Source organism: Xenopus tropicalis, chromosome 9, assembly GCF_000004195.4.
Source record: "Xenopus tropicalis strain Nigerian chromosome 9, UCB_Xtro_10.0, whole genome shotgun sequence".
NCBI classification, from domain to species: Eukaryota; Metazoa; Chordata; class Amphibia; order Anura; family Pipidae; genus Xenopus; species Xenopus tropicalis.
Window position 1 is genome coordinate 55,180,669 of NC_030685.2, and position 22,179 is coordinate 55,202,847.

General features: G+C 43.2%; 2 protein-coding genes across 9 annotated transcripts in view; one reads left to right on the forward strand and one right to left on the reverse strand.

The window, feature by feature from the left end:
* The window catches only part of itgb2 (integrin subunit beta 2), a 62,583-nt gene extending 51,052 nt beyond the window's left edge, over positions 1 to 11,531 (reverse strand). For 2 of the 8 annotated variants that reach the window (XM_031893143.1, XM_031893142.1), the window contains exon 1: positions 6,016 to 6,404. In XM_031893143.1, coding sequence (XP_031749003.1) covers positions 6,016 to 6,177 — 162 coding nt within the window. In that variant the 5' untranslated portion in view covers positions 6,178 to 6,404. Of the gene's footprint in view, positions 1 to 6,015; positions 6,405 to 6,928; positions 7,072 to 11,406; positions 11,426 to 11,452 lie in introns of those variants that run through there. The other 6 variants (XM_031893146.1, XM_031893144.1, XM_031893148.1 and 3 more) reach the window with 6 other exon arrangements.
* Positions 11,532 to 11,590: 59 nt separating this feature from the next.
* fam207a (family with sequence similarity 207 member A) overlaps positions 11,591 to 22,179 on the forward strand; it is an 87,590-nt gene continuing 77,001 nt past the window's right edge. Inside the window, 2 exon segments of the mRNA NM_001112959.1 lie at positions 11,591 to 11,756; positions 13,058 to 13,166. Coding sequence (NP_001106430.1) covers positions 11,598 to 11,756; positions 13,058 to 13,166 — 268 coding nt within the window. The 5' untranslated portion in view covers positions 11,591 to 11,597.

A 22,179-nucleotide genomic window follows, 5' to 3' on the forward strand; every position in this document is an offset into this window, starting at 1 on the left:
ATATAAGATGTAAATCTTAAGCTAATGTAGCAAAACACTTTCTTGAGTGTTCTTTTTCCAATTTGGATTTCTTTATGGTTCAGGGTATTGAGAGGATTACTTTGGGTAGGAGAGGAGGAGATTTACCTAAAAAATGAATATTCCATTAAACAAAAGGGATTTTTACTCTTGCTACTAGATATCCACTTGGAATGAACAGCGAACATGATGTTTCATGTTATTTTTGACAACTGTTCTCATTATAGTGGTTTTTGTCATTAATTTACTATTCGGATGATCTGTAGATAGAGAATTTTTCGAGAAAGGAGAAAAAGGAATTCTTTGCGAGATGTTTCTGAACTTTTAAAATATTTCTACATTTCTGAATCCCATAAGTGGTGAAATATCAGAATGATAGAACATTCTAAATTTGTGATGATTTATAACCTTCATGGTTTTTAAAAAGTTTTGTATTAAATGGTGGCAGGCCCGGATTTGTGGCGAGGCCACAAAGGCCCGGGCCTAGGGCGGCACAAGCATAGGGGCGGCATGCCGCCCCGCCGCAGGCAAATTTTAACATTTTGCTCCCATACGGAGCAATGGGGAACTCTCCCCACTGCTCCATATGGGAGATTCAACTTTGGCGCTTGCGCATGCGCGTTCGCTCGGCGGGTGGGGGAAGGGGTGGTTCACGCATGCGTATTGGCGCGGCGGGGGGGATAGGGGGCGCCACATGGGAGCGGCCTCGGGGCGTCCCCACTACAAATGGGGCGCTGAATGGTGGATTGGGTGTGCTAACGTTTAACATTTTGTAAAGTTTTCTATGTTTTCAAAGGGGTTTATATGGGAGTACCAATATGGGGATTGGGTGTACCTTGTGAGTGTTGTTACATCTCTGCCTATGATGTCTGTGATAAGTGTCTGTGAACATGAAACGCATAAGGCCATTATGGTACTCCAATAAAATTACTTTTTTAAGAATTCTGCCTTAAGATTTGCTCAATAAGTGCCTGCTCTTCAAAAAAGCTTTACATTATTCCAAAATAATGTGTATGCACCAGAATGGGGGACATAGGCGGAGGGTAACTTTTTTGTTTGGGGAGGCTAAAGAAGGGGCATACACAGACTGACCTAAAGCTAATGTGAGACTTAGTGGATTTGCTGCTGGTGTAAAAATTAACCTACCAACTACCTCTTGTGGTTCCCACTGATTTTGAGGGATACTGTCCAAAAATGCGGGCAGGAGTGCTTTTTCATCCTAAAATGTTTAGGATGTAAAAGTATTCATACATGCATGTCTTTGAGGGGTTCTCCATCCATTTCTGTTTGGGATCAGTTAGCTTAAATGTGTTTTAGTTAGTTTTATAAGGAGAAAGGCAGTGGGTACTGACATCCCTGGCACATTATATACAGTGAGATGCAGTCTGTATTTACTAAACCAGCACATTTTATGCAGTGAGAAGAAGTGGGTACTGATGGCAGATATTCAGGCCCTGGCACTATAACACTGGCACTGATACACAATATTGGTTTGTTTCCTAGCCATGCACTCATAAGGGTGCCATTGTAACTAACTAGAAATTAACAAAACAGTGATAAAAGTTAAAAAAAATCTACAAGTGCAAAAACAAACAAAAGAGAAATATAAAAAAAGTTAATTTAGGACTAGAGAAAGGGTCAAAAGGATATTACAGATGCCAGCTTACAAAAAAATATTAAATTTCAGCTAGTGAGTCAGCTTTGGATACTAGAATAAACTTTCTAAATATGAATGTCAGGCTTCATCTGAAGTTTCACGTGAAACATGCCTAGGATTACCAAAGTATGCTACATGTAGAGATGCAAGCACTTAAGCTCCTATAAACAAAGTTTCTTTTTATATGTTATAATAGCCCCTAACACTAAGGTGACTCCATAAAATCAAGTAATAAGGCAGAATCATTAGCATTTTCAATACTTACACTGAGCAATTAAACAACTTTTAAGGCATGTGTTGTGCACATGTGTATGTGCTGTGAGAATGCAAAATCTCACAGTAAGCAACTGTAGAAAGTATCTGTTACCTGGGTGCAGTATTTGAATTGGAGCCCAAAAAGTGGAGGGGTGCTATATCAGCTGAGAGTAGCGTGGTGTGCCAAAAAACAAGCCCCACCCACAATAATGTCACACCCATTGCTATAAGCCTCGCCCACCAACACCTCCTGGTTTTGCTATTTACATCTAATAAACAGTTGGGATCCCAAAATAAAAATAAGGCAAATGCATTTTCTTGGCTGGCAATTCAGCTTTTTTAAACACAGCCCCATGTCTGTGTATTGTGTGTTGTAACACAGCACAACCCCAGCAAAAATCTATATTACCCCACATTATTTAATAATTATCATCCTCTCACCATTCCTCAATGTGCTACTGTTCTCTGCCTTTACTTTTTTTAAAACTGAAATGTTTATTAACTTTTTCAAGCTCTCTACCGTTATTTTATCTTTTTGTTTCCCCTATTTTCTTCTTCTATCTTGTTGACTATAACCCTCTCTAATGGCTCCACCTTCTTCATATTTATAACACCCCTCCATATCTTCTCTTTATCTCTCCTAGCAATCTTTTCTCCCCTTTTATCTTCCATGTGCTCTTTTTCCTTTTTAACCACTCCAATTTATTTGCATGCAGAAGTGGAGAGGAGCAAAATAAAGTTCCAGGATTACAAAAAAAAGTTCCGGGATCCAAAACTCTTGCATCCTGCCTGAGGAGATGATATTTCACAAAAATAAAAAAGTGGAAGGATGGCATCCCTTCCCAATTCCAGCACTGCCTGGGTGCAGACTGGCATGCATCAGTTGCAGGAGAGCTGGAAAAGGTCCTGGAATGAATGTCATGGCGGGGGTTTTCACATATCTGCTGTTGTTCTGGGGACCCTGAAGAAATTGCAATTAAAATTGTGTAAACACTTTCTACAGTATTTAACTTTTTTATTTTAATTAAACAGTCCAGTATTTTATTTGGAAATAACACAATTTTTAATGCACTATAATTTGTTCTTGCAGTTTATTAATCCACATTACATACTTCCTTTCTTCCTTAAATGGGAGATTTCTTCAGGGCAAGATTACATTACTGCAGAATATATCTTGGTAAGTTCATCTTTACATTGGATGTTCTTCATGGCCTTCACATAATCACAGTCCAACAAATTGTTTAAAAAATGAAATTTCTACTGTATTTATATAGAGCTTGTGTGGAGCCTGGCCAATTTGTTTTATAGGGTCAAATATGTGAATGGTAAATTGCACTGAACCAACTAGTTCTGCAATGACTGGAAATGCTCATATGAATTAATTAAAAATTACCCCTGTTTTATAAAATGTGTTTTCAGGTGTGGTTTTGTAAAATGGGCTTGTTTGGGGTGTGGCCATAAAGTGGGCATGGCCTTAAAAACTGAAAACGTTTAAAAACTTTTGGCATGCTTCACCACAGATGTTTTTGTCCCTCTTTCTACATTTGAAATGTTGGGAGGTACATGTATGGCGATGAGCAAATTTTTTCGCCAGGCATTTCGCCATTGGTGAATTTTTGGTGAGTGAGAAATAAAGTCTCACTCACTGAACAGTTCTCCTACATTTGTCATGTATTTAGTTATACATTGGGCTTGAGTGAGCATGGCCTGAGTGTAATGGTGGTAAAAACACCTGGAAAACATTCTGGTGTGGATGAGATTTGTGTTCGTACTCATAGATGAGACAAACCTGGGTTTTTCACACTCAAACCATTTTTATTTGAGAACTTTACTGTCCAGTTCCACAGGTTAACTTTTCCAGATTGCCAGCAGGGAGTGGACCTGGGCCCAGTCTGACCCTGCCAAGATGCAGGCAATGAAATGATTATATCAACTTAAGTTCCATATGTAAAGTCTCAGCACCCCTCTTAATACGGTTCTCTCTAAGCTGTGTGCGCATTTGTGCACACACAAATTTTGGGACCAGCACACAAAACAAATTGTGGTGCGCACAAAGAATTTAGTGTGACAACACATAATTTTGTACCATCCACGCCAGTTTTTTAAAAGTAAGCACAAAATATTTTTTTTTGCACACATAGCCAATAAAAAATTAGAGGGAACATTGCAGTCTTTCAGTAAATACCCAACATACACTGACGTTATTGATGATGAGGTTATTGAAAGGAATCAGTGCGGTTCCTCAATTTTGAAGCCAAGCATAGCACAGAGAAAAAACTGATAGTTCCCTAGAAATAAAGGCTAGTTTTCAACTATGTATCAACCTGAAAGGTGCGGAGCTTGGCCCACCACACTAGCATTCTGTGACACATTGCAGGGGTTTGAACCTTGGACAAACAGGTAATGTTCATTAAGGGGCAGATTTATCAAAATGCGAGTTTAGAGTTTAATACAGGTATGGGATCCGTTATCCGGAAACCCGTTATCCAGAAAGCTCCAAATTACAGAAAGCCTGTCTCCCATAGACTCCATTTTAATCAAATAATTCAGATTTTTAAAATGTAATTCCTTTTTCAGAACAGAACATTGTATTTGATCCCAGCTAAGATATAATTAATACTTATTGGATGTAAATCAGTCCTACTGGGTTTAATTAATGTTTTATTGTTTTATTAGTAGACTTAAGGTATGGAGACCCAAATTACGGAAAGACCCCTTATCTGGAATACCCTTGGTCCCGAGCATTCTGGATAATGGGTCCTATACCTGTGCATAAAACTCACAAACTTTCTATTCATTCCTACAGGATTTTTAGAAACGTAGTTATCAAATGGGGAGTTCTAACTTTCACCCTGATAATACACTTCTACAAATCCCATAGAAATGAACAGAATGTGGGTGAGTTTTTATCATACCTCCCAGCCGTCCCGCTTTCAGCGAGACAGTCCCGATATTTATGGCACTGCCTGCTGTCACCAATTCATTGTTAGATGTTCCGCTTCTCAGCATTGCCATTTAATTGATTGCTGTGCCTGCTCTGCGTGCCGTCAGCATGTGAAACGCGTTGAGCTTGACCTCTTGATATTGCTTTTATTCTTCTGTACACTGTAAGTAGCCTGCATTATAGCAGGGGATTTGTTATTAAACGTTTTTACACTATTATCGATCTCCATTCTGCTTTTATATACATTGAGGATCCAGCTCCCACTACAATCAAAGCCTGTCTTGGGTTTCCTTTTGCCTCATTTCAATTTTGTCTGGTGAGCATATATATTGGATCATATGTTTGCACTGGAAAAAAAAAAAATTTTTTTTTGCACTAGACTTTGTTTTTATCTTACATGTGCTTCCATCTACTTGATCGCACGCACATTTGAGGCCTGTCCAAAAGAGGGGTTGTCCTTAAGAGGGAGCAGCACACGATTACATCACTTCACGATATCGAAGATCACGCCTAAAGATTTGCCACCAAGAAGCGCTGGGTATTGGGTGTTTCACCCTAGACTTTTTATGTTTGAAGTTAATATGTCCTTTATTCTTTTTATTTAGCGATTATACTGGCACATCTTGCCGCACTACCCGCGTCACATATTTTTGTCCCTCTTTCTCTTAATGAAATGTTGGGATGTATGTATTAGCCTTTCCTTCTCCTTTAAACATTCTCGGAGCGATCCCATCCTAAAGACCTTGCACAAAAGCAAGCATTTCCTATACAGAAGAGAGAGTGAATGTAAATGGGACAGGGCATATGTAGAGCCCCAGGTGACATGCCCTGTACTCAATGATATAATGTAAACAGCAAGGAAAGAGTACAGAGTTATCCAGAATTCTGAAACATCAAGATATGTAGGTTGGGAAACAATGCACAGACACATCAGGGTACATAACACAATGCTTAATATCCACTGGCGAGCCTTGTAACCATATTGCACCCAATACATTGTGGGTTCTGCCGAAACCTATCTGCTGTATGACAAGCTGCCTGATCTACAGCTCACTGACATATACAAAGGTGTGGCGAAGTGGAAAGGCAGTTATTTTGCTTATAAATTCCCATATTTAGCACATGAGGAAATAAATGTTACCTCATGTTCTGGAGCTGTGCCACTATCTTTCTCTAGAGCTCTCTTTGAGTATTCCCAGATAACAGGCCATGTCCAAGCTTGGCTCTGATGAGACAGAAAATAAGTACCATTTATCACAGCGCCCAAATAAAATGTATGGCACAGATCTTGTACAATGCCCATTAGGGACCATATTAATTATTGCTTATCACACTGTACCTACATCCTGATGCCTAATTGTACTCGCCTTGCATTGTGCCCAAAACAATCACTTTCCTATTTAAACAGACAAATCCTGTGTTACTGTACTACTGGGAACAGGTATATATACACTCCCTCAATCACCCACCACTCTCGGCAGCCTGTGATCCAGCCTGTGAATTTCAAATGCAATCATGCTGTTTGTTCTGCCCTGAGGCCGCCCCCCCCCTCCACCCGTGCGCATGTGCGAACACGCGACCCACCACCCCGCCGCAAGTGTGTCCTTTAAACTCCCATATGGAGCTGTGCAACATTTCCACCCATACATGCCCACTAAAAAAATGCTACAAACAGGACAGAGTAAGAGTAAGGACAGCAGTTCTTTGGTGCAGAACTGATCGGCTCCATTGGGCGTGATGTTGCCCAGTTTCACTGCTAAGGAGTAGCCTGTTTCTTGGCAGTGCTGTAACGCGTGGTTATTCCCTCCGCTGCTGTCACAGTAAGGTGTTCCATAGAGGATGGGGCCGCCACCTGTCATATTGAGCCCCAGATTCTCCCACAAATCACACTGCACTTACATCCACTGTGGGAAAAAGTCCCAAGAAAGAGAGTGAGAAAGACAATGACAGAACATGAGAATGAGTAGGGAAAGGATATGAGAGACAGTGACCAGAATGTGGGTTGTGTGTAGACAGAGGGGGATCTGTAACATGATAATGGAAAGGGTGCTGACTCTTATTGAGGTGGGATACGGGGTACTCAAGCTGCTGGAGGTTGAACGCATGGAAACCTGCCTTACTTCCTCTTCCCAGGCCTGAATTTCCTGTTTCCCAGAGGCGGAGTCAGCAGACAGTATGGCATTGATAGCAGCTGAACCTGAGAGAAATCAGCATAGAGTTATCAACAGTGTCATATAATGTACATCCACAAGTGCAATTTCAAATGCAATCATGCTGTTTGTTCTGCCCTGAGGCCGCCCCCCCCCTCCACCCGTGCGCATGTGCGAACACGCGACCCACCCCCTCGCCGCAAGTGTGTCCTTTAAACTCCCATATGGAGCAGTGGGGAGAGGTCCCAACTGCTCCGTATGGGAGCCAAATTTAAAAAATTTCTTGCAGCGAGGCGGCATGCTGCCCCAAAACTTCTGCCGCCCTAGGCCCGGGCCTTTGTGGCCTCTCCACAAATCCGGGCCTGACTAAATGTTAACTCAGTGAGAACAAGGAGAACATGCTCTGTCCCTGCAAGGCCCAGCCCAGCAAGTTTTTCCCTTTCAATACAGGATACCTATGTAGTACACATCTGCTCATATCTTGGCCATGGGATATTTTATGCAGTTTGGTTTGATAAATGAGGCCTCCTGTATCCGAGTGCAGCCCACACTGGTTTCCATGCAGCCATGCAGTATGTATTCGCTATGCATGTGGGTAACTAGCAACTCTTAACATTTTTGTGAGAAGTTTCTTTTCTGTGGCTTTGGTACTGGGACCTCTCCGCTACAGGAAGGCTCATTAATCAAAGCCAAACTGCAGGAAAAGTCCCATGACCATGAAAGAGAAAAGAAAACCACTGACAATGTCTCCCTAAATGGTTCCCACAGGGTATAGAGCAGCTGTACCACTTTGTAGGAAACCTCCATATTTCCTTCCCATTGTACAATACCCTCTGCTACAAATATATACTTATTATAGATCTTTTTAAATAATCTTTCTTTATTGATTTTGCATTTAAAGTCTGGGGGGGCATTGTATATACAGTAACAGTTTCTTTCTTATCTTACAGGGTCTTAACAAGTAATTTCTTGATTTTGCTCATACAATCAATAACATCTCTTTTATGAACTCCTTCCAGGTTAGTTTGTTAACTTGTTAAATTCTATCCACGGTAACCATATTGCCCGATACATTGATACCTAACTAAGTATTTCTATTCTATGTAAGTTGGGGGATTTGTATTTTTCCAGGCCCTGGGGATGAGGCTTTGGCTGCATTTAGCAGATGGAGGGTTAGTCTGTTATAGTTATGTTTCTCTTACTGTCGGGATAAAATAGCAGCAATATCAGATCATTGTCAGGAATATTAATGCCCGTTAGTCTGGTGATAGTGGAGCAGACCCAGTTTTGACCCAGTATTGTGTCATTAAAGGGCAAGTAAACCAGATATGCCTAAACGAGCCCACTTCTGAGTTACACCTCCAGCACATCTTGCAAAAGGATGGATATATGCTAAGTAATCTCTCTGGTACATAGTCCCATCTAGTGGTGAGTTTATATAGCATTTCTCTGCTATAGTTTTCTTAGTAGCTCGGGCCCCCTTTAATCAACTCTGGGCCCTGTCATTGGTGGTCAGCGGGTACTCCTATTGGTCGCGCCCTGTGTGTACGTGTGAAGTCAGTACGCACGGGGCGCAAACTTATAAAAGTGAAGATGGAGCGGGACATAGCAGACGCAGGGGGAGCCAGAGGAAGCAGGAGGATGCTTGGGGGGAGTTGGAGGATGCAGGAGGATGCTTGGGAGGCCCTGGAGGAAGCAGGAGGATGCTTGGGGGGGCCCTGGAGGAAGCAGGAGGATGCTTGGGGGCCTTGGAGGAAGCAGGAGGATACTTGGGGGGCCTTGGAGGAAGCAGAAGGATGCTTGGGGGGCCCTGGAGGAAGCAGGAGGGTGCTGGGGGGAGCTGGAGGAAGCAGGAGGAGCTGGAGGATGCTTGGGGGCACTGGAGGAAGCAGGAGGCTGATTGGGGGCCTTGGAGGAAGCAGGAGGATGCTTGGGGGGCCCTGGAGGAAGCAGGAGGATGCTGGGGGGAGCTGAAGGATGCTTGGGGGGCCCTGGAGGAAGCAAGAGGATGCTTGGGGGGGCGCTGGAGGATGCTTGGGGGAGGGGGCCCTGGAGGGAGCTGGAGGATGCTTGGGGGGGTCTGGAGGAAGCTGGAGGATGCTTGGGAGGGCCTGGAGGGAGCTGGAGGATACTTGGGGGGGCCCAGGACGATGCTGGGGGGAAGCAGGAGGCTGCTTGGGGGCCTTGGAGGAAGCAGGAGGATGCTTGGGGGGCCCTGGAGGAAGCAGGAGGATGCTGGGGGGAGCTGAAGGATGCTTGGGGGGCCCTCGAGGAAGCAGGAGGATGCTTCGGGGGGAGCTGGAGAAAGCTTGGGGGAGGGGGCCCTGGAGGGAGCTGGAGGATGCTTGGGGGGGCGCTGGAGGATGCTTGGGTAGGGGGCCCTGAAGGAAGCTGGAGGATGCTTGGGGGGGCGCTGGAGGATGCTTGAGGGAGGGGGCCCTGGAGGGAGCTGGAGGATGCTTGGGGGGGGCCTGGAGGGAGCTGGAGGATGCTTGGGAGGGCCTGGAGGGAGCTGGAGGATACTTGGGGGGGCCCAGGATGATGGGGGGAGCTGGAGGATGCTGTGGGGGCCCTGGAGGATGCTGGGGGGGAGCTAGAGGAAGCAGGAGGATGCTTGGGACTGCAGGCTGTGCTGTTAAAGGAGGGACTGCGAAAATCAGGACAGTTGGGAGTATGTATCAGTTATAATTGGTGCTAGTGGTACTAGGAATGGCTGCCCCCGGGGCTACACAGCAGGGTATTTATATAAACTATAGTAGGGTTTCTGTAGCAAACACCCCAGCTGTACCAGTGCAGGAATGGCTGCCCCCGGGGCTACACAGCGGGGTATTTATATAAACTATAGTAGGGTTTCTGTAGCAAACACCCCAGTTGTACCAGTGCAGGAATGGCTGCCCCCGGGGCTACACAGCAGGGTATTTATATGAACTATAGTAGGGTTTCTGTAGCAAACACCCCAGCTGTACCAGTGCAGGAATGGCTGCCCCCAAGGCTACACAGCAGGGTATTTATATAAACTATAGTAGGGTTTCTGTAGCAAACACCCCAGCTGTACCAGTGCAGGAATGGCTGCCCCCAGGGCTACACAGTGGGGTATTTATATAAACTATAGTAGGGTTTCTGTAGCAAACACCCCAGCTGTACCAGTGCAGGAATGGCTGCCCCCGGGGCTACACAGCGGGATATTTATATAAACTATAGTAGGGTTTCTGTAGCAAACACCCCAGCTGTACCAGTGCAGGAATGGCTGCCCCCGGGGCTACACAGCGGGATATTTATAAAACTATAGTAGGGTTTCTGTAGCAAACACCCCAGCTGTACCAGTGCAGGAATAGCTGACCCTGGGGCTACACAGCGGGGTATTTATATAAACTATAGTAGGGTTTCTGTAGCAAACACCCCAGCAGTGCCAGTGCAGGAATAGCTGACCCTGGGGCTACACAGCAGGGTATTTATATGAACTATAGTAGGGTTTCTGTAGCAAACACCCCAGCTGTACCAGTGCAGGAATAGCTGACCCTGGGGCTACACAGCGGGGTATTTATATAAACTATAGTAGGGTTTCTGTAGCAAACACCCCAGCTGTACCAGTGTAGGAATGGCTGCCCCCGGGCTACACAGCGGGGTATTTATATAAACTATAGTAGGGTTTCTGTAGCAAACACCCCAGCTGTACCAATGCAGAAATGGCTGCCCCCGGGGCTACACATCGGGGTATTTATATAAACTATAGTAGGGTTTCTGTAGCAAACACCCCAGCTGTACCAATGCAGGAGTGTGTTGGAGATAACACGGGGGGGTTAGGCCGCCCTTAGGAATGAGTAGGGAGGGCACAGGTGCATATTTCATACCTCCCAACATTTCATTAAGAGAAAGAGGTAGAAAAATAAGTGACGCGGGTAGTGCGGCAAAAAATTTTTGGCCATGCTTGCTTTGTGACCACGCCTCACATGCCACACCCACTTTACATGCCCCAGATGTGCCAGTATAATCGCTAAATAAAAAGAATAAAGGACATATTAACTTCAAACATGCCAGTATGACTACATTAAATTGATAAAGGGCATATTAACCCCAGACATGCCAGTAAAATTACCATTCAACTTCAGACATGCCAAAAAATCTGTGCATTTTCCAAAGTTATAAATAGGGCCAATTCCAGTGGTACATAAATCTATGTTATTTCCTTTCCACGTAACATCTAACAATGAATCCGGGGCAGCGGGCAGTGCCATAAATATCGGGATTGTTCCGCTGAAAGCGGGATGGTTGGGAGGTATGTTATGTATTATGCTCTACACTTACATTTTGATAAATCTGCCCCTATGAGTGAAACTCGCCCTCTCCAATTGGATTTATGCAGTTTCCATTTGTAAACGTACCACTTATCACAAAAATCACAGAACAATAAAGTCTCAATAGCTATACTTATTCTTCAGCCGCTCCTATCTCCTCTAGGAACCAAATGAACCGTGGAACCCTGATATAGTTGGTTTTGTTTATTCCGGTATACACATCTTGGAACGCAACGTTACCCAGGCAACCTTCTATCTCACTTCCGGCAGAGTGAAAGATGGTGGGGAAAATAAAACGTGCTCGGCAAAAGTTCCACCAGGCTGCAGTGCGGGTCGGGACCGCCATAGAGGAAGAGCCGCCGGTCCCACTCAGTGAACCCTCTAATGGCGCAGATCTGCCGGGGGCACAGGGCTGGGAGAGTCAGGGGCCAGGGAAGGTCAGTGTGTGCTGCAACCACAACTGCATGACTAGATCTCTCAGGGACCATTTTATGTATAGTGACTGTGCGCTTAGCAGTGGCGTGCGTCTGCTCGTGTTCGTTATATATACAGGTTAATTATTAATTAAATACGCGTTGTTGCCAATTCAAAGGGAGTAGGGATTCTTGCTATTTTTCCCATAATCTGACTCCAGGGGGCACTGTTGCACTGAACTTTACTATGAATGTTTTGCCTTTTGTTACACTTGTGTACCAGCTGAGCAGCTCCCACTTGCTTATAAATACTAAATATAAACATAATAAATACTTGCTGTGGAATGTGGGTCTGTGATGTATGCTGTAATGGCCATTTGCAGGATTAGGGTCTTGGGTTGTTTTGCCATGGGGTTGCCATTCAAGTTGAGTAGGACAAAAAGACCCATGTCTACACAGCAGATAAACTTGGGTCAATGCCACTCTAATTAGAGGGCTGTATAGGAATGAAAGTCTTTATCTGTTGTAAATGAATAGTGTATTTGTAGATACAAACTTTAAATGTAAAAAAAAATTGTTAGCAGTCATTTATGCATTAAAGCAGGCTGTACTTGACTGGTATTTAGTGTATCTAACCCATTTTCCAGCAGACTAGTAAAGGTTGGCTGCATATGTCAGGGTCTTGGTGTCATTCAGGCTTAGCAATGGTGTGATTACAACAGAATTTGATGGGTGTATAGCACTGGAGGCATCCAAATGTTGCAGTCATTTATTTTGCTCCAAAATAAACTGTATTGTTTATACAGTAGACGGAAAGGTTGAATCACTGGGTGGGTACCAAGTTGTTAGGAACTCCCAGTGAATCTTGCTGTTACCTCTTACCCCAGGGTGGTGCTTCTCATCCTTTAAAAAAATTCAGTTGCCTGGGGTGAGCACCTCACCACCATTTTATTCTGCGTCCCAAGCAGTCCCTTCTCTGCCCTGACCAAGCGCACGCAGATTAAAGGTCTTCATTTATTTCTGTACTGCTCTTTTGGCAATCTTCAAGACGGGCAGGTGAGGCCTGGGACAGTGTGGAGAGGAGAGCCAGCCACTTAGTATAAGTGTATGCACCTCTGTCTATACATTACCCAGTTACACAGTTTATAGCCCGGTCTTGCTTGAATTGTATATCACCCCCATATAGAAACAAATCTGTGCTACTTCCGAGTTGGCAGCCTGTTTGCTGCAGAAAACCAAATCCTGCATGTGCCGTATGCTTCTAAGGTTAAAAACTAAATCCAAACAAGAAAGCTAATGTTTTCCCCCATTTTTTTTCCTGGCAGGATTGGACATTTTTTTCTTCTAATATTTTTTCTTCAACTAAAATCAACCCTGAAAGTTTAACACAGAAACTGGAAGTGGACACAAAAAGTGTAATATCTGCTAAAAAAGGTAAGATGTTCTGGAAAGCTTCAAGTAAGTGTTTTCAAATCTTTTTTTTTTTTGTTCATCCCATGAAAAATGCTGAAGTAATGGGCAGTAATTAGAGTCCATGATATAGAGTATTGCCAAAACATCAGCTGTGATGCACCTTTGTCATTCCTGTCATTATCCTGAATGCTGTTAAAGGGGTGGTTCACCTTCAAATTAACTTTAGTATCTTATAGAATGGTCTATTATTTTTATTATTCGCTTTCTTCTGGGTCTTTACAACCTTCATATGGGGGGGGTCACTGACAACAAAAGCCAAAGAACTATAGCTCTCTGAGGCTAAAATTGTATTGTTATTGTTTCTTTTTATTACTTATATTTTTACTTAGGTCCTCCTCTATTCATATTCAAGTCTTTCTTTCCAATCACTGCCTGGTTGCTAGGTTAAATTGTACCCTAGCACTCAAATAGTGGCTGAAATTCAAAACTGGAGAGCTGCTACAGAAAAAGCTAAATAATTCCTAGATAATACAAAATAAAAAAGACAAATTACAGATTCTCTCAGAATAGCATTCTCTACATCATACGAAAAGTTAAAGGGTTTTTTCCACCCTTGAGTAAAGTTTTAGTATGATGTAGAGCAGTACTGTCCAACTTCTGTGGTAAAGAGGGATGGAAATTTTCTGGCCTACATTGTGGAGGGCAGATAATGGAAGCCAGTTTTGACCACTCACTCTTTTTTTTTTTTACCTACACCCACTGCAAACCACACCCATATTATCACAAGAGCTTTTAAGACCATGCTCACATTAATGGTGGTAGTGCAGCAAAAACCGAAATGATTGGTGCTCAGTGTAGGGAATATCACCCTTCATTCATATGTGAAAGGATTATATTATGTCATATTAAGACACACCCTTAAATCCATATGCCTCCTCCTCCCCTGTGGATAGCACAGCATATAATTACACACCTTAGGGACCATATAATGACTTTCCAAATGCTAACAAACGTCCAGAACAAACCCCTGCCAGGTTCCCACAGGCAGCCTAGGGTAGGCAGAGTATAGCACACACAGGCAGCATAGAGCAGAGTATGACACACACACAGACAGCATAGGGCTGGCAAAGTACTGCCTGTACACACAGGCAGCATAGGGCAAGGAAGTACATACAGTGACACAATGCTGGCACTGCTCCTACAGTCTGTCTACAGTGTGAACAGGTGAACAATGTGGGGATTTACAGCCTTAATCTGAGGTGTGAACAATGCAGGGGGCCAGTTAATCTCACTACTGATACCATTTAAATCTTGCACAAATGCAGTGTCGGACTGGGCCGCCGGGACACCAGGAAAAAAAATGATCCCTGTAGAGCACTATATCGAGCCACAGTTCTCCCTCCTGTCTCCCCGATGTCTCCTCGGGGGAGGGGGTTGAAAGGGCTAGCTAGTTTCTGTTAAAATATACATTGCTACATGGGGTCTCGTAAAAGCTTGACTGTCCCTTGGACCGATTCGGCAGCTAATCGGCCCATGTATGAGCCCTTCCAACGGGCCTGCCCGACCGATATCTGGCCTGAAATCGGCCAGATCTTGATCGGGCAGGTTAGAAAATCTAGTCGGATCGGGGACCGCATCGACTCGTTGATGCGGTCCCCACACCGGCTTCTCCTATGCCTGTCGTTGTAATCCGATTATTTGGCCCCAGGGCCAAACGATTGAATTGCCCTGGATTCTCCCGATAACGCCCACCCATAGGTGGGGGATATTGGGAGAAGATCCGCTCGCTTGGCGACATCGCAGAGCGAGCGGATCTGCCAGTGTATGGGGACCTTTAGTCAATTTGCAAGTCTTCTTTGCCTTATCTTGGCAGTGAAGAGGTGATGTAATTGACATACAGATTGATGTGCATTGTAAAATGACAGAGAAAAATAACATATCCCATTAAATGTATTTGGTTAAAGATTTGTTCAGTTAGTACCCATCATGCTTACCCTGCCCTTATTTTACCCCAGAAATTGTTACCTTTACCAAGTTATATACAACTTGTGTTTTGTGCAATTTAAAGCTTAGTAAATCAAGCTTTCAATGCCCAGCAGAGGGCTCTATTTCCATTAAAGTTTAGATGACACCTGCAGCGTTTATGTACTGATTATCTTAGGCCCATGTTTCCTTTATGTTTATAAGCAAATAAAAGTGAAAGCAGACCCTCATTTTAAACAGGCTATAGTTCTCTTTTGAAGCTGATCTGAATACATTTTTGAAATGTTGGTCTAAGCACTGTACTTGTTTGCCTCACTTTTACTTACCAAGGGTGTTGGGGGCTAAAAGCTGATATTCATTAAATACAAACTAGTGTCTGATGTATGCAGTTTTTAATACAGACATATACTTCAGTAAACGTATTTTCCCCATTGCTAGAAGAATAGTGCGTATGTTTTATATGGCACAGGATGTCTTAAACTTTGCATGTCTGGAAGCATAATTTAATGAAGTGATACAAAAGGAGCTATTGCTATGTGTCAATGGAAAGAAAAGTTTAAATTGTTTAGAGCACCATACTAAGCATAAGTAGTTTTGAAACTGAATATAATGAATTTTGTAACAGCAGCACCACCTTGCTGGTCATAAAATGCTATTATCATGAATGCTAAATAATGTGTTTTATAACAACAGCGCCACCTGCTGGTCAGTTTTCCTACTGTAGGTCATGGTTAAAGGAACAGTAACACCTAAAAATGAAAGAGCTTTAAAGTAATAAATATATAATGCACTGTTTCCCTGCACTGGTAAAACTGGTGTGTTTGCTACAGTAACACTACTATAATTGATATAATAAGCTGCTGTGTAGCCATGGGGGCAGCCATTCAAGCTGGAAAAAAGGAGAAAAGGCACAGGTTACATAGCAGATAACAGATAAGCTCTGTAGAATACAATGGTGTTTTATCTGTTATCTGCTATGTGCCTGTGCCTTTTCTCCTTTGAATAGCTGCCTCCATGGCTACATAGCAGCTTATTTATATAAATTATAGTAGACTTTCTGAAGTAAACACACAACTTTTAGGAAAACATGGGTAATGGTTGAGTGTGGGTCCTACAGTGGCAACATTTAGGAATTAGGGTCGATGTGGTTAGGGTGGGTTAAGGTTGTGCAGTTGTGTTCAGGTTTTTGCTAACCAGCACATCAATGTTATAGTTGTAAAACGGAGCAGCAGGTGTCACTATTGTTACAAAATGTTCAAAATTTTAAAATTTTCATTATACAGGTATAGGACCCATTATCCAGAATGCTCGGGACCAAGGGTATTCCGGATAAGCGGTCTTTCTGTAATTTGGATCTCCATACCTTAAGTCTACTAAAAAATCAATAAAAAATTAATTAAACCCAATAGGATTGTTTGGCATTCAATAAGGATTATTTATATCTTAGTTGGGATCATGTACAAGGTACTGTTTTATTACTACAGAGAAAAAAGAAATCAGTTTTAAAATTCTGAATTATTTGATTAAAATGGAGTCTATGGGAGACAGGCTTTCCATAATTCGGAGCTTTCTGGATAACTGGTTTCCGGATAAGGGATCCCATACCTGTATTAGCAGTTTATAAACAGTTTATACCTATTCCTTTAATGCAGTAGAATTGGGATCACTGCATGTAAAAAAATGTGCTTGCAACATTCTGACTTAGTTATGGTAAAATGTAGAAGAAGGCATTGACCTAAAAGTTTAATGAACAGAAACAAGTCAAAATAATATTGTGTTCTTTTAATAAGGGAAATGACCCGTGGAAATTGCAATTCAAACATCTGAATTGTTTAGAAATAAAAGCGCTTTATCCCGCTAAAACAAATCCTGTTGTGCCGGTATTTTGTGCTATTTGGATCGCGGTGGAGAGTGCCGACGTCTCTCTAAATACTGTGTACCAGGTGGAACAGAGTGGAAAGGCCAGGGTGTGCTCTGTGAGTGTGGATTGGCATATAAGTTCATACCAGACACATCACAAAATAAACTTAAATGCTGCCCGTTCATACCTTTCCACATTCCTAGTATAAACATGTTCTTGTGTTACTGTTTCCATTTTTGCTCTTATCCACGGTAACCCTTCTACTTACATAGGAAGTACCACCCTTATTTTTGTCTTTGTTCTGTCTAAAAGTGGCCATACACGGGCTGATTGTAGCTGCCGATATTGGTCCCTTAGACTGATTTGGCTGCTTATCCGTCCGTGTAGGGGCACCAACGATGGGCCTGCCCAACCAACATCTGGGCAGATATTAATCGGGCAGGTTAAAAAATTTACTCTGATCGGGGACCGTTCCCCAAACCGACTGTGCCCATTACCATCGTTTAAATTTGATTGTTTGCCTGATATTGCCCGTTGCCAAGCGAGCGGACCTTAACGTGTATGTCCACCTTAAGACAAGGCAGGATTAAGTTACCGTCATTTGTACAAGAAAATACTATATTGTGTCTAAAAAAAAGGGTAGAGCATATATATATATATATATATATATATATATATATATATATATATATATATATATATAATTATAAAACCTGGTTTGTCCCTGAAGAAGAATACAGTCAGTACTCGAAACGTTGGATTTTTTCAAATACATTTTTTCACTAATTGCTGAGTCCTTGTGCGTGCGGCTCTCTGTCCTTTATATATATATATATATATATATATATATATATATATATATATATATATATATATATATATATATATATATATAGTATACAGGGAGGAGCACACCCTATACAAGTCCAAATTTTCTTGGTCAAAAAACAAAAATATTGCCTCCGTGGGCGATATGTTCTGCTCCACATGATGATCATATTTACACACTGTAGTTCAGAGGTCGCTGGGTACAGGTGACAGGTGGTGGTTCCTCTCTGTGTGCGTTCCTTTATATTCCTAGCTTCTCTGGTGCGTCCAGACATGGGTCCTGGGTTTAATACCCAATGCCTGTCTCCAACAAATAATTATCCGCTATAACCTTTTGCTCCTAGCAACTAAGGCATTCATCACTTAGCCCAGTGAAATGCTTGCTATCTGACTGTGAACATTCTCTGTATAGTTTTTTTGCAACATTTTTTGTAACTGTTCTTTGCAACATATGTCTTTTGCAACATGTATCAATTTGCCTACTAGCTACAGGATTTTTTAACCTTGTTTTCTAGCACTGCACTCCCATTCTGTTTGCCTGTATGTGTTGACATTTGAATTTACCTTGCTCTGGTGGGTGTGGGGCTTGTTTACACTGGTTGCCATGGTAACCAGGGCCGGTTTTTGATGCCATTTTGTGTGGTGGGGGTATTTACTGTGGGTGTTGGGATATGGTCTGTTGGTTTGTCCCTGAGGAAGAGCACAGATTGTGCTCGAAACGTTGGAATTTTTTCAATAAAACCACTTTTTTCTTTTGTATCAAGTCCCTATGTGTGCGGCACTCTTTCTATTATATATATTTCTATAATATATATATATATATATATATATATATATATATAATAAACTGCAGTATAGGCCAGCACTCACAGGACTTCTAGGGTAATGGCATCAGATGAATAAAGATGTTATAACAAAAGATCTTGAAGCATGGTTCTTTATTGGTCCAACGTTTCAGTTCCGACCAGGAACTTTCATCAGGCAGAACAGCACTGTACATGTGAAAACAAATTTAAAGCTACAAGGTGGTGCCAAAACACGCGTTGCTACGCTACCAACAACTCGTAGTGAAACCCAAAAAACAAAGAAACAAAACAGACAAGAAAACATAGAAAACACAACATCGGGGAGAAAGGGGAAGACACAAAAGACAAAGGGATGTATTGCACATTCAGCTGAGTGGAGAGTGCTATGCAGAACTACACCTCCCTGCCCCCAAGTAAACCGGACATTCCTTGAATCGCTAACCATACTGCGGTTAGGAGGGGGGAGAGGCAGCAGCTAATTCCCGGGTTGCCCAATCTCCAATATTCCCCACAGAGTTGTGCTAAAGTAAAGCACCAGTACTGCGCCGATATTCGCGCGTTGCCTAGCAACCGAGGACGCGCGGCGGCTTTCCGCTCGCCCTGTTGCTAGCGACGCCTGTTTGCAACCACCCCTGTTATACAGGGAACACTACATGCCCATCCGAAGGGTAGCAAGGGGTGTTCCTGTTGGGGTCTTATTGGGGGGCCCGCTGCTGTAATAATAAGCACATTCAGGTCCACGTAATGGGGGACCCCCCTATGCAGGGGGATGGAGTATCTCTAGGGGGCCAAGGCGGGAGCATGCTGTCAGTCTAGAGACATGAAATAGGGTACACCTGCTACCCTGTCAGGAGTGTATATCACGGAACATCAAAAGGAACGGTTATTAGGCAGGGATAGTGTGTCTAGCAAACCCATGTTCAGTGTGTGTGCATAGTTCATAAGGAATGGCGGGCCGGGGAAAACAACATATAACAGACAAATATAGATGATGCAAGGCTTGGCTTAAATAAATTGTGGTCAATTGAGATGTCCCAAGGATTATGGGCACCCGACAGTCCATCATATTTATACAAAACAGCCAAGAGGTAGTGTTTCGTTCAGGCCCCGGGGGGCCACACAGTCCAACATGTGAATCCATCTGGATTCCCGGCGGAGAAGCGCCAAGTCTCTATTCCCTCCTCTCTGGAGGGGTAGCTGGTGGTCTATTGCCAAACATTTGAAGGTTGGAGGTGGGTGTCGTTGCTGGGCAAAATGTCTAGCAACCGGTTGAATTGAGGTCCCCTCTTTTAAAGCTTTACTGATAGCTGAACGATGATTTCCGATTCTTTCTTTCAGCATGTTCACTGTTTTACCCACATAGTAGAGACCACACGGACATGTGATGATATATATCACATAGCTGGAGGTACAGGATAGACGGTGTTTGATCTTAACCCTTTTCCCAGTGTGGGGATGGGGGAAATCTGGACCTGTGAGGAGGCAGCGGCACGTAACACAGTCAGGGCACCTATAGCAACCCAGTTTCTTTTGTGCTGATAGCCAATTAGAGGGCTCTTTTTTCTGGCCCTTGAAGTCAGTCCGTACAAGTAGATCTCTGAGGCTACTGTTCCTCCTATATCCCATCAAGGGTTTGCTGGATTGATGTAATGACAATGACTCATCTTGGTTGATCATCGGCCAGTGTTGATGTATTTTCCTGGAGAGTTGTGTGGATGCTGCCGTGAAGGTGGTGGTGAAAATCAATGGTTGATCTTTCTTGGTCTCCTTGGATTTTCCCAGGAGATCAATTTGTGTGTTTTGGAGTGCCTTCTGTAACTGTTGTTCCAGTATAGTATCTGGGTACCCCCGTTCCTGAAACCTAATAAACATATCCTTCAGTTGTGCCACTGCTATATCTGGTTTGCTATTGTTCCTAATCGTCCGTAGGAACTGGGAATACGGTATGCCCCTAATGGTAGCTGGAGGGTGGTTGCTTGAGGCGTGAAGTATTGAATTCCGGTCGGTAGCTTTGAGGAAAAGTCTGGTTCCTAAACGTAGATTATCTCTAAAAATGTTCAAGTCGAGAAAGTCTATATTGTCAGCATGATAGTTGATAGTCAGCTTTATCGGATTATCCAATGAATTCAGATATTGATGGAAGGAGAGTAAGCTGTCAACCCCATCTGCCCAGATCATAAACAGATCGTCGATATAACGAAAATAGACAAGAATGGATCCCCCTATTAGGGGTACAATGTGTTCGGATTCTAACTGTAACATGAATAGGTTGGCATATGACGGGGCGAGGGCACTACCCATGGCCGTGCCCGCTATCTGGAGGTAATAGGAATTTTCAAACCGGAAAAAGTTCCTTGTCAGCGTAAGTTCAAGTAGTTGCAGCAAAAATTCAATAGGGACCCGCAGGGAGGTGTTAGTAAGGAGGGCCCGTCTAGATGCCATAATGCCCATGTCATGTGGTATTACCGTATATAGGCTTTTCACATCCATGGTTACGAGGATACAGTCAGAGGGGATTTCACCCAGTTCCCTTAGTTTTAGAATGACGTGTATGAAGGCATGTCCTTCACTAATGGTTGCAAAAAATAATCAATGTAGGTTGATACAGGTTGGTACAAAGATCCCACTGCCGAAATAATGGGTCTCCCCGGAGGTGCTGACAGTGATTTATGTATCTTGGGTAATGTATAGATAATTGGGGTACGGGGGTATTCATTCTGCATAAACTGAAAGGTGTCATTATCTATCCAGCCTGCATTGAGGGCTACAGAGAGTATACCATCCAGTTCCTTTTTGAATCTACCGGTCGGGTCAGAAGGTAAGAGTCTCTACGTTTGGGTGTCTGCTAGTTGTCCAAGAATTTCCTGCTTATAGTAAGCAAAATCAAGCAGTACAATGGCACCCCCTTTATCTGCTGGCCGAATCACCAAGTTTGTGTCCTCTCTAAGTGTTTTAATAGCCTCCCGCTCAGCGGGCGATAAATTAGGAAATGTCTTGGTCATGCCTAGATCAGCTTTTGCTTCCAGACTAAGGACTTTCCCAAAGGTTTTGATGGCAGCAGGTATATTAGGGGGTTCGAACGTACTATGTGCTCTGAATGGGGGTCGGGGACCCTGTGGTGTATTCCTAAAATGTTCTTTTAACCTAAGTTTCCTCTGAAATTTGTAAATGTCCACCAGTGTGTCAAACGTATTGGGCTTATTGCTGGGAACAAATGAAAGACCCTTAGAGAGCAAAGAGAGTTCACCAGTCGTTAGGGTGTGTGAGCTGAGGTTAAATACTATGCTTTCCTCCCCTTTGGTGGTTTCCCCTGGGTTTATGTCCGCCCCGTCTGGTGTACTGTCTCTTTCTCTTCCTCTGTCCTTTTGGGATCGTGTTGTTACCCCTAAAAAAGGCTGGTTACTGGCAATATTGGTCCCACTATCCGAGTCTGTGGATTGGTCCGAACTATCTACGGTAATGAGGGATTTAGGTAGTCTCTTCTTTCTTAGGGGAGGTCTAGGTCTACTGTCCGGTCTTAGTCCCAACAGCCACCCGTACACCCTTTTATTCCTAT